The sequence below is a fragment of the Hippopotamus amphibius genome, chromosome 12 (assembly GCF_030028045.1).
Source record: "Hippopotamus amphibius kiboko isolate mHipAmp2 chromosome 12, mHipAmp2.hap2, whole genome shotgun sequence".
NCBI classification, from domain to species: domain Eukaryota; kingdom Metazoa; phylum Chordata; class Mammalia; order Artiodactyla; family Hippopotamidae; genus Hippopotamus; species Hippopotamus amphibius.
The window spans coordinates 71,518,063-71,534,116 of NC_080197.1; the positions used below are offsets into that span (position 1 = coordinate 71,518,063).

At 36.6% G+C, this 16,054-nt stretch overlaps 1 protein-coding gene and 2 pseudogenes across 1 annotated transcript; 2 read left to right on the forward strand and 1 right to left on the reverse strand.

Annotated features, from left to right (window-relative positions):
• The first annotated feature begins 268 nt into the window (after positions 1 to 268).
• On the forward strand, positions 269 to 1,208 carry LOC130834163 (taste receptor type 2 member 42-like; annotated as a pseudogene).
• Positions 1,209 to 1,334: 126 nt separating this feature from the next.
• Positions 1,335 to 2,096, forward strand: LOC130834017 (dihydrofolate reductase-like; annotated as a pseudogene).
• A 5,059-nt stretch (positions 2,097 to 7,155) lies between these two features.
• SMIM10L1 (small integral membrane protein 10 like 1) lies at positions 7,156 to 9,360 on the reverse strand. Its single transcript, XM_057703491.1, has one exon. It carries the CDS (start codon positions 9,168 to 9,170, stop codon positions 8,964 to 8,966), a length of 207 nt encoding a protein of 68 aa, XP_057559474.1. The 5' UTR covers positions 9,171 to 9,360; the 3' UTR covers positions 7,156 to 8,963.
• Between the last annotated feature and the right edge of the window lie 6,694 nt (positions 9,361 to 16,054).

Below are 16,054 nucleotides of genomic sequence, written 5' to 3' on the forward strand. Positions count from 1 at the left end.
TGTTGAATTTGAAAATCAGTAGCTGATTGAAAGTAATATTAAAGTGTTTCATTTAGATCTGTGAGACTAGATCTCCTTGCACAAATTTCAGACCTACAGCTGGAATAAAAGAGAAAGCTCTTCATGAAGATAACATAGTATCTGAGTTTCACTGAGCATTTTTTAGGACAGAAGTGAAAAGTATCAAACTGGATATCATTCTACAACACTTTGACAGCAAAAACATCAGTGAAAAATAGTGTTAGTTTTCTGGATTTTTTCTACAGAAATGCCATCTGAAGTTGAAAATACTTTTCTGGTAGCGGTAATAGGAGAATTCATGATTGGAATGTTGGGGAATGGGTTCATTGTACTAGTTAACTGCATTGACTGGGTGAAGAGACCAAAGTTCTCATCAGCTGACTGCATCCTCACTGGCCTGGCTATCTCCAGAATCAGTCAACTATGGATAATGTTATTTGACTCATTTTTAATGGTGTTATGCCCACATCTATATGCCATTGATAAACTAGCAAAATTTGTTACTTTTTTTTTGGACACTGTCCAGTCACCTAGCTATCTGGTTTGCCACTTGTCTAAGTGTTTTCTATTTCTTCAAAGTAGCCAGTTTCTCCCACCCCTGCTTCACCTGGCTGCGGTGGCGAATTCGTAGAGTGGTACTTGTCCTTCTGTTGGGGTCTTTGTTCTTACTGTTTCTGAACTTTCAGTTATTAGATAGACTTAACAGTGTCTGGACTAATCTCTACAAAGTGCCTCAAAGAAACTCAACATGGCCCTCAGATGTAAGTAAAACTCTGTACCTTGACATGTTGATTGTTTTCACCTTCATGGGCTTAATCCCCTTTCTTCTGTCCCTGACCTCACTGCTCCTTTTATTCTTCTCCTTGAGGAGACACACCAGGAACCTGCAGCTCAACTCCAGCTCAAAGGACTTCAGCACAGGGGCCCATAAAAGAGCCATGAAAATGCTGATGTCTTTCCTCCTCCTCTTCATGGTTCACGTTTCTTCCAACCTGTTAATAGGTTGGGTTTTCCTTAAACTGCAGAACTATCAGGCCGGTTTGGTTGCCCTATTAACTTGGACTATTTTTCCTTCAGGCCACTCACTTATCCTAATTTTGGCAAACAGGAAGCTGAGACAAAATGCCTTAGGACTACTATGGCATCTTAACTGACACCTGAAAAGAGTGAAACCTTTAGCTTCATAGACTTTTCCAGAATATTCTATATTCCAAGAGAATTGAATTAATGAAGAGACACTGAAGATCCATTTTAACTTGTTTTTCTCACTGGATTCTTTTAGATACTATTGAGCGTCACAAACTTGCCCTACAATGGCCTACAAACTAACAATCTACTTACATAGGTGAATAGATTTTTTGAAAACAAACATCATTGTCATCACAACACTTTCTAGCAACAAGAAACTACTTGAGACAATATGAATGTAAAATATATGATGCTGTTTTCCCGCCAAACTGAAGGGTAACCCCCTTGTTGGTGTAACGAGCCAGCTCGGAAGTGTTTTCTGCCGCTGTCACCGTTCCTCCGCTAAACTGTGTCGTCGCTGTGTCCCAGAATATGGGCATTGGCAAGAAGGGGGACCTGCCCTGACCCCCGCTCAGGAATGAATACAGGTATTTCTAAAGAATGACCACAACCTCTTCAGCAGAAGGTAAACAGAATTTGCTGATTATGGGTAGGAAGGCCTGGTTCTCCATTCCGGAGAAGAATCGACCTTTAAAGGACAGAACTAATATAGTTCTCAGTAGAAAACTCAAGGAACCTCCACAGGGAGCTCATTTTCTTGCCAAAGTCTGGATGATGCCTTAAAATCTATTGAGCAACCAGAATTAACAAATAAAGTGGACATGGTTTGGATAGTGGGAGGCAGTTCTGTTTATAAGGAAGCCATGAACAGGCCATGTTACACTGTTTGTGACAAGGATCATGCAGGAATTTGAAAGTGACACATTTTTTTCCAGAAATTGATTTGGAAAAACAAACTTCTCCCAGAATATCCAGGTGTTCCTTCTGATGTCCAGGAGGAGAAAGGCCTTAAGTACAAATTTGAAGTATATGAAAAGGACAATTAATGTGAAAGTGTCTTCTGATCTATTTCAAGCCTCCTCCCCCCCCCACAAAAAAATATATATATATATATTTTGTTGTAGAGAGTTTTGTTGACTTTACATCTATGGATAGTTATTGCTAAGCAAGGTACTTTTATTCCCCATTAATCTTAACTAGACTGTATCAGATATTATTTGTGAAACATTTCTTGCTGTAACTGCCTGAATACCCATCAAGGGTCAAGAATAGTTTACGAGCACCTGGCTAGGGCATATCTACTAAGACAGCTCAAAGTGGGAGAGTCCCCTGGTAGCACGAGTTGAAAGCAGAGCCTATAGAGCTAGGAGCTAGGAAGATGAGTCCAAAAGTCAGAAATGGATTATAAATAGAAGAGCTAGCATTCAGTTATTAAAATTAGATCAACAGAGGGACTGTGAATTACTCTATATCACATTTCTGAAAAAAAAAAACTCTGTTCACCCAGGCTGGGAGTCAGTAAATTGAAAACTCCAGGATACTCCACAAGGATAGTAAAGAGGCAGGTACGAAACTACCTTTTCGATGGTTAAAGGAGAAGGTCTGAGACCTTTAAAAACTTTGTTTCCGATCTTCAATGAGAGCCCATGGCATGCTACAATGATAGAACAAGAATTGGCTGCTCTTTACAAAAAAGAATGCTCTAATATCAAGCATAATGGCTAAAAGTTAAAATTCAAAGAGGTAATAAATTGAGAATGAATATTGCTAGAAACCAAAATTAGTAAGTTAGAAACTAAACTTCACAGAATTAAAAAAAAGAAAATTAAAACATGTTTTACCCATCATGTTAGCAAGGATTTAGATTATTAAGTATCAGAAAAAAAGGAAAGCATTTCTGCCTTACAAATTGGTACAACCTTTTTAGAGTATAAGTTAGCAATATCAATTAAAATTCAAAACACTCTGGGTTTGGACCCAGAACTTCCACTGCTAGAAATTAATCCTGAACAAAGAGATGGACCCAAGAGTATTTGTTGCAAAAATTTTTTAAAACTTGGATACAGCCCAAATGTTGATTAATAAGAAATAACTAACCAATATGTCTATAAAATGTAACATCTGCAGTAATTAAAAAGAATGACGTACTGGCAGAAAAATGCCAAAAATTGCTAAGTAAAAGAAACAACTTGTGTATAATACTCAAAATGTTTGATAAATGTTCATGTGTGGGAAAAGCAAAAAATATATATATATAATGCAATATGTATTTATTTTATATATGCTGGAAAATATTTACTACAGTCATATGTAAGGAAAAAAAACCCATGATTATTTAGATATGAAAATCCTTTCCAAGGTAGAGTAGGTAAAATATTTGTACAATATTAAGTTAAAAAAAATTAAGGAATAAAAGTATTGGAAGCACAGAATCTTAAAATGGCAGACATAACTTTTAAAACAAAGGAGCAGATTATCTATCATTAGGGATCCAAGCTAGACTAACCATTACCTTTGTAGAATAAGAAAAAATCAACTGAATTTATAAAAAGATACTTAATAATCATCCCTAAGTGTATAATAATACTTATATGTCTACTTTACAAGGATCAGAATCATACTTTGACACTGAATTTGTATGGGTTGTGAGCATGTTCATGTAAGGATTATATGAACAGTAATGTCCCTGGCCAGAGAGGATAAAAACAGCCAACTCACCAGAGATAAAAACAGAAAGCTTACAAGAGAATATCACATATATGTAGAATTTTTGGACATGTTTATATGTATATATAGTGCTGAGTTGACGTTTATAGTAATTAAAATAAAAGCAGCTGATGTATATACATCTTAAGGCCAGCAGGTGGCAAAATTGTGCTTGCCAATGATATTACAATTTTGAATGTAATAATTCATAATTTTGTTAGTAATTTTAGAAATCATCATTGTAAAGATATTTTTAAAAACCACAAAAAATGAAGACATTTTTGTTAGGATTTACAACTGCCATAATTATTCAATGGTAGAAGCAAACAAAAAAACGCCAAAACAAACTAGAAAATGAATGTTGAAAATATGTGGGTTAGAAGTTAATTTTGATAGAGCAGTAGGTCAAGTCTGACACTAGGAAGAATGTAAGAACCATAAGGGCTTTATAAAGGGTACTCTTATTGCAGGGAACAGGGCTATGGGGTACATTGATGTACCCATGATAATGATAATGTATATGCAGATCTCCATAGAGATTTAGACTTCTAAGCTGAATTCATTGTGTTGGACACTACATAAGAAGTTTCCTGGGTGGGGGTGTGGGGGGAATTAGACGAAGGTGGTTGAAAGATACAAACTTCCAGTTATAAGATAAATAAGTACCAGGGAAGCAATGTACAATATGATGACTATAATTAACACTGCTGTATGGTATATTTGAAAGCTACTAAGAGCGGGGATTGTACAAATTCTCATCACAAGGTATTCCTACTAGATGATGGATGTAAACTAAATTTTGCAACAGTGTAATCATTTTGCAATATATGTAAGTCAAATTGTTATGTGTACACCTTAAACTTATACAGGGCTGTGTGTCAATTATAATCTAATAAAACGGAAAGAAAAAAATTTCCTAATGATCGTCACTGGGATTATCTTATTTTAGGAAAGGTGAAATTCTAATTATAGTGGTTATATTTAGATTCAATACTGAGGACAATTTGATTTAGAATCCCTTTCAGTAAAAAAGTTAAAAATTACTTTGTACTTACTAGAAGTAAGCATAGTTTTAGTTTTTAGATTTAGATTTCAGTGTTACTAAACTTTTAACAACCAAGATAAAAAAAGATTTAGGCAACTACGCATAGCCCTTGGTGCTTATGAGTGGGATTTAGCAGTAAATGTCTCACTAGGGTTAAGTCCTCCCTTCTCATGTACTAATCTTGGAGAGATGAAGCTGTAAGAAGTAGGAGGCTATTCCAGATAACAGACACACACAAAACGACTACACAGAGATGAAGTCTGGGTTATGGGCTGGGCAGTGGCTACCAATGCATTCGTTGTCTTCTCCCTGTTAAAATGGCCTTTAGAGATTAAGCCCTGTGCCTCTCCTTTCCATACAAGTGCCTGTGTTAGAACAGGGTACACGTGAGGATTATCATCACGTGAGTAAATAACTTTTCATAGCTCCTGGTATTAAAAACTCGAAATCTTAAAAATACACTGATAGTAATGATACTTGTTTTGTTTTGATGGGGACCATTTTTAAAGTCTTTATTGAATTTGTTGCAATACTGCTTATGTTTTATGTTTTGGTCACGAGGCATGTGGGATCTTAGCTTCCCAACCAGGGGTCAACCCACAGCCCATGCATTGGAAGGAAAAGTCTTAACCACTGGACCACCAAGGAAGTCCTGATGATAACGTTCTTTTTGCCAAGAAATCATAAGTATTTTTTACCCTCAATTTAAAAATTCTTAAAAAAAATAGTTCCCTAACCCTTAGGTTCTGTGTTTACTATGATCACTATTTCCCTTTGCAATTAAACTATAACACAGTCTCCATTTCCCAGTATTCTTTTCAGTTACACTTCATAAACAAGTTTTTTCCTTTATTGATCAGAATTATGCCACCTCTTTGCTTCTTCAAGTTTGAGAGATCTATGGGCCAATCAATATTCATCATGGCCTGAAAAAGCTTGATTTATGGGCTTTATATAATATAAATAAATAAATAAATATATATGTAAATAGATGACTTTAATATCAGGGACAAATACATCTTTATTTTTTTTATTGACTGCTGACTAGATGTAGAAAAACCAACTAATTTGGCATTCACTCAGCAATATTTATTTATCTACTCACATTAGGAATGCTCTAGGCTGGGGACTGAGCAAGGAACAAAATCTTTAACTTCATGGATGTGATCTGGAAGGATGCCAGGAGGAATAAAATTCCTTGTAAATTAGAATAGTAAGTGGTTAATAATACGCAGTCAAGGCAAAAATGTTGTTTTCTCCCATGGGAAACTTCACTGAGTTATACCATATAGGAAGAGAAATACACATCTGGTTTTAAGAGCAAGTGTTAAGAATAAATAGTAAATCATGAAGCTCTCATTCAGTTCCTACTGTATACCTGCTGATATTACAGGCTGTAAAATTCCATAGGATCTTCAGTATCTTCCCTCACAGAGCTTCTCATCTAGTTGGAGGACATAATAATAAATCTGCTAAAGTGTCTTCGTTCCTTCAGTGTAGCAAAAGACTAACATGAAGGAAAAAAGGTTGAAGAAGGCACATGTTCATCAGCCACCCAAATGGAGCATCCCTGTAAGTCACTATTCCATACAGCCTCATTATTTTGTGTTACAGACTGGGACATCAGTGCCTCTGGGAAATAGTGATGCCCACCATTCATCAGCCCATTGGCAATACTGAATTAATTCATTGATCAAATTCTGATATTTTAGACTAAAATGTTTTAGTCCCTGCACTTTTCACAGCAACATGTAATTACCAAGGGAAGAGATTATACTCCAGGAAACCTGTCTTCTTGGATATTTAAAAAAAAATCTTATAATTAATGCGCAATTAAGCACAAATAAGGAAGCCTATGAAAATGGCATAGGTTGATATTAATACAGTCCTACAGATGAATTAAAAGAAATGAACTGTAATCTGGTCAGAATCATCTGGGAAAAACTTAATGGAAAAAGTGATATCTAAGTTTAGCCTTAAAACATAGGTAGAGTAACCATAAAAAAAAAAAGGGTATAGAAGGCAGAAGAAAGCGTAAGTAGAAAAAGGAAGACGTGCTCTAGTTTGGCTGGAGACAAGGAATTAAGCGTAGGAAGAACAATTACTCAAAGCCAGATGTTACTGGAGGGGGCACTTATCTTACAATCCTAGAGCATACTTGTTTGTTGGACACAATCAGTGGAATACAGAACACTATAAACAGTTTAAATCTTAACCTTCACAAACAATTGCCCCTTTCAGCTCAAATGTCTCACCTAAAACCTTCCTGGAAGGTCCTCCCCACATCCTTGTCAGTACTGTACAAATCTCCTTCAGTACTAAAACCCTCCACTAGAAAAAGCAAGCACTCCATATGAGAGTTTGAAGTTTTATTCACAAGTTAATGAGCTATTCTGTTAAAACAAATATTTTTATTGTGTATATATCAAACACTAAATCAGGCTTATTATTAATTCTCTGACTGATCTTTTAAGGTGGGTATTTTTACTCTCATTTAATAGAATTGAGACTACTGGGGTTTAGGCAGATTAATGGGCTCACCTGGACTACAAAATTAGTTTGTAGTTAAAAAGAGGTCTGCCTCACACACACACACACACACGGCTAAGAAAAATCACCTTTACTGTTAGACTGGTAGTAAAAAACAGCGGTCCTTCACCTTTTCTCTGCCCATCCCTGATTTTCTTTCTCCAGAGACTACCAATTTTAACTCTTGGTTTTTTCTTATTGTACTTCTAAGTGACCAGTTATACTGCTTTTTAAATTGACTTTTCTATATCAGATCTTGATTGATTCTCCCCCATTATACATACATCCCTCTCCTCTCCAATCTTCCCAATATTACCTAATAATTTGTTATTATCCGTATTCAGTGTTTACATAATTATGACTGACTACACGATGACTGATATCATTCACAGTTGAGTTATGCAGTGTAGTTCTTGAAAAACTTTATTTTTCCTGGGGTTCATAATTGCCTCAATTTTGCTTCTTTAATTAAAAATTTTGCAGACCACTAATTCCTCTCCAGACTCTCTAAATTTAAACTAAAAATCTCGACTCTGTATTTCAACACATAACGTAATCTATCCATTTTTCTTTTTGAGACATTCCACCTGAACTCTCATCTTTTAGGCATTTCTTGTTGACATCATGTTGTCCTCCCTTTCTCCTCCCTCTTTCATTTGGCTATACTTTAGCAACTTTATGGCTACTCTTTAAATAATAAAATGCTCTCTTCCCCCATCCACCACAGACTGTACCTCTCAACTTCCCACTTTAAAAGACACTATTACCATTTCAGGTACCCTCCCCCACATTCTACCCTGTAAACTGCACTTTTACGCTATCAAGGCTGATGGCATTTGCATTCAAATTTGCAACCGTAATTAAGTATTCTCTTAAAAGCATGAAAACCACAAAAAGTATTTACATTATTATGATTATTTAAATATTATTCAATAAATCGACAAGCTTTCTGCTATGCCTGGATTTCATTCTCTTCGGCTACAAGATTTTGAGCCTCATGCAACTCATAGGGACACTGAAATAAGAGTCCACTTTTCTGCACTCCAATCCTCTGTTAAAAACCCTGCAGCAGTTTACATTGTTTGGCATTTGAAGGATGTTTCCTGTACAGTTTTTTTTTTTTTCACTGAAAGTTCCTGATCATCGTTTTCTCTTGTGGGATGAGGAACTATATGCCTTCCACAGCATATGCTTAAGATCTTCAGCTTCTTACTCATTCAACGTCCTGCTTATAATCCAGTCTCAAATTTCCCAAATTTACTGATTATTACATTAATTATGGACCATGAGCGTGTTATACATTTCTGTCCTGAAAATTTTAGTAACCTCGCCGTTTTATTATACATCCTGTTCGTCCCGTTTTTGTTTTAAGAATGCACAGCTTCTTAAACATTGTTGTGGGCCTTAACTGAAGTTCTCGGTCCCCGGAATCGCGTATTTCCTCTTCCTAGTCTCGTCAAGGTCTCGGTGACAGCCCAGGAGCTCGGCTGAGAGCGGAGAGCGCAGCCGCGGAGGGAGCCCACGTACTCTCGCGAGACAGCGGGGCTCCGTGCCCTCAGCTCCGCGGCGCCGCGGGGCCTGCTGGGAGTCGGCCATGATGCAGGCCGGGGATGCCGGCGGCCTCCTCAGGGATCTAAAAGTGTACCTGCAAGCGGATGTTGAGAACCACGGAGCCCGCGATGTAGAAGTACGGGAAGTTCATGCGCAGCTGCCAGGCCAGCTCGAAGAAGGCGAGCAGGGTGCGGGAGAGGCCCTTGCAGAAGACCCCGTACGAGCTGGGGGCCGCGGCCGGGCTCGAGGCCCTGAGGGCCAAGGAGGACGGAGCCGCCGCTCTGGCCATGGACGCGGTGTCGCCGCTCGCCCGGTGCGGTGCCTGGAGCCGAGGGTGACCGCAGACCCCGCGGACTCCCGCCTGACGGCGATGACCCAGAGGGGCCGGGGGCTAAGCGGCCGCCGGCGTCACACTGGCTCTTCCCGCAGCCCCCGCTTTTTCCGGAGCGGCGCTGAGGCCGGGCCGTTGGCTGGCGCTCCGCCCCTTCCTGTCTGCTGCGTAAAGTGGCATTCAGCGTTTAGGGTTTAACTCTTGGTAGGTCCGGAACGGGTTATTTATATACATATATGCCATACGGTACTTTATATAGCATATACGAACAGCTTTACAGAGACTGTTTTCACTTTAAAATGAAGAAAGGAAGCTAAGTAAAATTCTGTAATTTGCCCTAGGGCGCCGTCCAAAGCCTGCATTAAAACTCGGGTTAGTCTGCTCTGTGATCTGGGCTACTAGCCAGGATCCTTACCCTTTTGTTTCATAGCATTAACTCTAATATGAGGGGAAGGTGCTCTCCTTACATAAGCCAGTGTGGGCACAAAGTCTTCGTATTCATAACACACTATAACTTAAAGGATCACAGTTTCAGGCAACGAATTTCCTATGTATTAGGACTATTTCAGTTGCAAGTGTCAGAAATTACACACTTGTTTAAGCAAACACACGCATATAATACACACACACACGTTTGTAGTACATCTTATATACAATATCAAATTCCAACCCGTGTAAACCCATGAAAAGTTCAGATTCGGTGTGGAGGCTTTTATCATTTCTGCATGGGCACCTTAGGCCTCGAAGTCTTGGAATCCTACCAACATTTACTTCCAAGTGCAGAATACCCTTAGGGTATCATAATAGATTGGTCCATACTTTTCTGGTGTTTAAATCATGCCCATTTCATTAACTTCTGTAACTCCTGTTTTAGCTAGGAAGTATTGTGTTTTTCCTCATAGACAGTCTCTAGATTCATGAGTTATTCAGACATGTGACTCTGATAATTACTCAGATTACAGTCTAGTTCTGAGAAGCATTGTTCAAATATTCCACATCTTGCCCTGTATTGAATAACTGTAGCAACTGTTCAAAGCACAGTTGGTTGCTGGAGGACCTGCGTTGCTTTACCTCTACTGATGATAAGATTGGTACAAATAACATATGCTCTTGTGCAAAACTCAATTGTTTAACCCCAGTTAGAATTTCTTTTGCTACTTTGCTGTATCAGTACCAACCCAGCACCGAGAGGAACTGATTACCGCTTACTTAAGACAAAATACTGGTATAGAGACTGAAGCTTAGTGTAAGATAAATGACAACCCAGAACCAGGAGAAGGTGTATAGTTTCCATATAGAAATACAATTTATCCTTTCTGAAAAGTGAAAGAATAATAGAGGTATTGAGGACCACAGAAGTCCTTTAGTCCCTGAATCTCCCCATTTCCAACTAAGAGGATGAGTCAAAAATTATCCACATTCTGGCTGTAGAATTTATAGAAGTTTTAATATAACCAGAGTGCCGATAATTTTTGACTCACCCACGTACATAAAGCTATGTGGACTCATTCTTCTGTTCTTCGCAACCCCCCCCCCCCCCCCCCCCCCCCAGCCCCCAGCTCTGGTTAACTGTGAAAACCACATCTTCCGTTCTGAGCCCATGGGGAAACTAGCAGCCATTTATCAATACTTATAACATGGCTAGGGTGTTGTCCTGTACCAACTGGAAAGTACTAGGCAAAGAAGAGCAGTCATAAAGCTCCAACTCCTACTCATTAATACTGTAGAGCTGACTAAGGATTTCTGTCAGGTGAAAGTGACAGTGGAAAGTGAGATAGGATCAGTATTTTACATGGTTGTGGTTTTAATCCTGCCCCTTGATATTTAGACTTGAATGACAGATCCACACTTCTTGCCAAGTAGGCACACGGAAGTGAGCTATCAACAGGAACACATATTAAACCATTTCTTTATATGATACTTCATTGACTCTTAACTCGGCCTTCCTTTCCAAATCTTTCTTATCCCCTTGTTGCTGGCCCCATATTCCCAATATAGTACTTTTTAATGGCTTGTTTAGTGATGCTTTGAAAACGTTTTAAGGTAAGCTACAGCGGGTCTACAAATTACCATATTGCTAATTCTCCTTGTTTAAAGAATTTGCCAATATAAGTGTTCTATTATATAGAAATGCATTCAGAATGCAAGGATTGAATCCGAACGATCCAAGCCTGAACACAAGAGAAAAATTACAACTCAGTGAGTCTGTCCCACCTTTGCAGGCTAACAAATTGAGTTTAGTCTTTCAGTAGGCATCACATCAGAAACTGAAGTTTAGTGGAAACTTATGTAGGTTTAGTAAACTCATTGAAAGAAAAACAAATTGTAACAGCTGATACCAATGATTAGATCCCATAGTAACACTAATTTCTGTATCAAGACTGTTCATTCAGGCCTCAGATATATGTTATACTGAAGCAAACCATTAGCTGCAACATCAGATTAAGATTTTTCTCTCTTCAAGTATCTAGAAAAATATCTGATGCAAGCATTGTCTGTATGCTTAGCTCTGAATCTCCTGCAGACCTTGTAATACTTTGATACGCTCTCATAAATGTCTTTATGTTTAAACTACCAGAGTAGATTCTTTTTAAATAAATTTCAGTGAGTTCATTTTGACCTTTCCAATTCAAATTTCATATATGTTTATTTCTGTTTTCTAATGCTGAAAATTTTGGTCCCTAACAACAAAAAATTAACATAATTGTGTGCATCTCTGTGCATAATAGTTTCAAACTAAAAATACTTAGGTTATTTTAACAACATAATTATTAAAACAGTTTAAGATTTCTCTTATTTAAGAATATATCCTAATGGAGACAAAAAGTAAAATTATGTCTTAGCATCATTTGAAACAACTCTTCATTATTAACCATCCACTATACAATGTGTCTTTGTTTTATTTTGCATTTGGCTTTTATAGATTGATAGTTATTTTAATTTGATTTAATTTTGTTTATTATTATGTAATAAGTTTTCGTGGTGCCAGAGTCAAAACTTCAAAACAAAGTATATTTAAAGAAGTCTAGCTTTTTTCCTGTTCCCTCATCTCTGTTACCCTCCAAATAGGCAACCATTTAAAAAAGTTAGTTTTCAGTTAGAAGGCCTTCTGCACTTTCTTAGGCAATACATAGCACACTATACACATTGTTCTGCATCTTGCTGTTTTTCACTTAGACATATAACTGGGGATGACTCCGTGGCACTCTGTAACATCTTGCTCATTCATTTTTACAGCTGAATACTATTCATCTCTTCTCTCTGCAGTTATTCATAGACCCAGGCTGAAGAAGGCTTAACCAATTTCAACACATTTTCTCTCTCTTTTTTTCAGCTTTATTGAAGTAAAATTGACAAAATTGTAATATATTTAATATGATGATTTGATATACGTATACATTGTTAAAGGATTCCCACAATCAAGTTAACACATACATTGCCTCAAATATTTACCCCCTCCACCTTTTTTTGTGAGAACAGTTAAGTTCAACTCTTTCAGCAGATTTACAGTATTATCAACTGTAGTCACCATGTTATACATTAGATCCTCAGACTTTATAACTGAAAGTCTGTACCCGTTTACCAACCTCTTCTCATTTTCCCTAGCCTCTGGCAACTACCATTCTACCAGCTTTTTTTGTAAATTTGACTTTTTTTGTTTTTTAAAGATTCCATATGTAAGTAATACCATGAAGTATTTGTCTTTCCCTCTATGGCTTATTTCACTAAGCAAGAGGCCCTCCAGTTTTACTCATGTTGTTGCAAATGGCAGGATCTCCTTTTTTCTTTTTTCTTTTTTTTTCTTTTTTTTGGCTAATAACATTTGTGAGACATATATTTATTTCACATTTTCTTTATCCATTAATCCTTCTATGGACATTTAAGTTGTTTTCATGGTTGGCTATTGAGAATAATGTTGCAGTGAACATGGGAGAACAGATAACTCTTCAAGAACATGATTTTGTTTTCACTGGATGTATATCCAGAGGTGGGATTGCTGGATTATATAGTAGTTCTACTGTTAATTTCTTGAAGAAACTCCATACTTTTTTCCAACTGCCTGTACCAGTTTACATTCCTGTCAGCAGTGAAGAAGGGTTCCCCCTCCTCCACATCCTTGCCAGCATTTGTTGTATCTTGCTTTTTTGATAATGGATATCCTACCCGATGTAAGGTGGTATCTCATTTTATTTGCCTTTCCCTGATCATTAGTGATGTTGAACACCTTTTCATGAACCTATTGGACATTTGTATGTTTTCTTTGGAAAAATGTCTATTTACATCCTTTACCCATTTAAAAAATCATATTCTTAGATTTTCTTTCTTTTTCTATATTTTGCTATTGAGTTGTATGAGTGCCTTGTACATTTTCGACATTACCCCATTATCAGTATATAATTTGAAAATATTTACTCCCATTCCATAGGTGGCCTTTTCGTTTTGTGGTGTCTTTCATTTTGTGGAAGCTTTTTAGTTTGATGTGGTTCCACTTGTTTATTTTTGCTGTGGTTGCCTTTGTTTTTGGTATGAAATCCAAAAACTTATCACCAGCACCAATGTCAAGGAACATTTTCCCTATGATTTCTTCCAGGAGTTTTATACTTTCAGGTTTTAAGTTCAGGTCTTCAATTCATTCTGAATTGGTTTTTATATATGGTGTAAGATAAAGGTCCAATTTCATTCTTTTGCATTTGGGTATTCAGTTTTTCCAGCACCATTTATTGAAAAGATTATCCTTTCCCCATTATACTCTTGGCACCTTTGTTGAAAATTAGTTGAGTGTATATGCTTATGTTTGTTTCTGGGCTCTCTATTCTGTTCCATTGAATTTTGTGTCTGTTTTTATGCCAATACCATCTGTTCTGATTACTATAGCTTGTTCTGTAGTTTGAAATCAGGATGTGTGATGCTCTCATTTGTTCTTTCTCAAGATTGCTTTGGCTGTTCAGGGTCTTTTGTGGTTCCATCCAGATTTTAAGATTTTTTTCTGTTTATGTGAAAAAATGCTGTTATAATTTTGATGGAACTTGCATTCAACCTGTAGATTTCTTGGGGTGGTATGGATATTTTAACATTAATCCTTCCAGTCCATGAGCATGGAATAGCTTTCTACTTATTTGTGTCTTCTTCACCTTCTTCAATTTCTTTGAATGTCTTGCAGTTTTCAGTGTACAGATCTTTCACCTCATTAGTTAAATTTATTTCTAAGTATTTTATTCTTTTTGATGCAGTTATAAATGAGATTGTTTTCTTAACTTGTTAATGTCTAGAAATGAAACTGAATTTTGGATGTTGATTTTGTATCTTACAAATTTACTGAATTTATTAGTTCTAGCAGTTTTTTGGGTAGAATTTTATGTTTTTTCTTAACATGTAATATGCCATCTGCAAAAAAAGACAGTTTTACTTCTTCCTTTTCAGCGTGGCTGCTTTTTAAGTTTTTATCTTGCCTAATTGCCATGGCTGGAACTTTCAGTACTGTGTTGAATAAAAGTGGTGAGAGTGGTCATCCTTGTTTTGTTTCTGATCTTAGAGGGAAAGCTTTTCAGCATTGAAAAGCTGTGGGCTTGTCATATATGGCCTTTATTAAGTTGAAATATATTCCCTCTATACTCAATTTGTTGAGAGTTTACAGTGAATGGATGTTGAATTTTGTCAGATCTTTTTTCTGCATCTATTTAGATGATCATATGATTTTTATTTTTCATTCTATCAGTATGGTGTATCACATTGATTGTTTCATGAGTGTTTAATCATTCTTGCATCTGAGGAATAAATCACACTTTTGCTATCAAGGTAATGCTCATCTCATAAAATGAGTTTGGAAGGGTTTCCTCCTCTCCTTTATTGTGGAAAAGTTTGAGAAGGATTGGAATTAATTCTTCTTTGAATAGTTGGTAGAATTCACCAGTGAAGCCACCTGTACCTGTACTTTAGTTTTTTGGGAGGTTTTTAATTATAGATTCAATCTTACTAGTAACTGGTCTGTTTAGATGTTCTCTTTCTTCATGATTCAATCTTGGTAGATTATATATTTCTATGAATTTATCAGTTTCTTCTAAGTTATCTAATTTGTTGGCATACAGTTGTTCATAGTAGTTTCTTATGATCCTTAGTATTTCTGTGTTTCAGGTGTAATGTTTCCTCTTTCGTTTATAATTTTATTTATTTGAGTCTTGTCCTGTTTTTTTGTTTCTTAGTCTGGCTAAGGATTTGTCGATTTTGTTTATCTTTTCCAAAAAACAGATACGAGTTTTATTGACCTTTTCTATTTCTTTCTCTGTAATCTCTATTTTTATTTCTACTCTTATCTTTATTATTTTCCTTCATCTACTTACTTTGGATTTAGTTTTTTTTTCTAATTCCTTGAGGTTTAAATTAGGTTTTCATTTGATAACTTTTTTTCTTTATGTAGGCATTTATTGCTATGAACTTCCCTCTTAGAACTGCTCTTGCTGCTTCAAGTTCATATATGTTGTGTTTCTGTTTTTATTTTGTTGCAAGGTATTTTTTATTTCCCTTTTGATTTCCTTTTTGATCCATTCGTTGTCCAGGAGCATGTTGTTATTTTTCATGTATTTGTGAATTTTCCCGTTTTCCTCTTATTATTGATGTCTAGTTTTATACCACTGTGATTAGAAAAGATGCTGATCACATGATGTGATCACAGTGTTAAAATTGTTAAGAATTGTTTTTTGGCCTAACATGATCTTTCATGGAGAATGTTCCATGTGTGCTTGAGAAGAATATGTATTTTGCTCATGTTGGGTGGAATGTTCTGTTAAGTCCATCTGACCAACATGTAGTTTAAGCCCAATGTGTCCTTATTGATATTCTGTCTG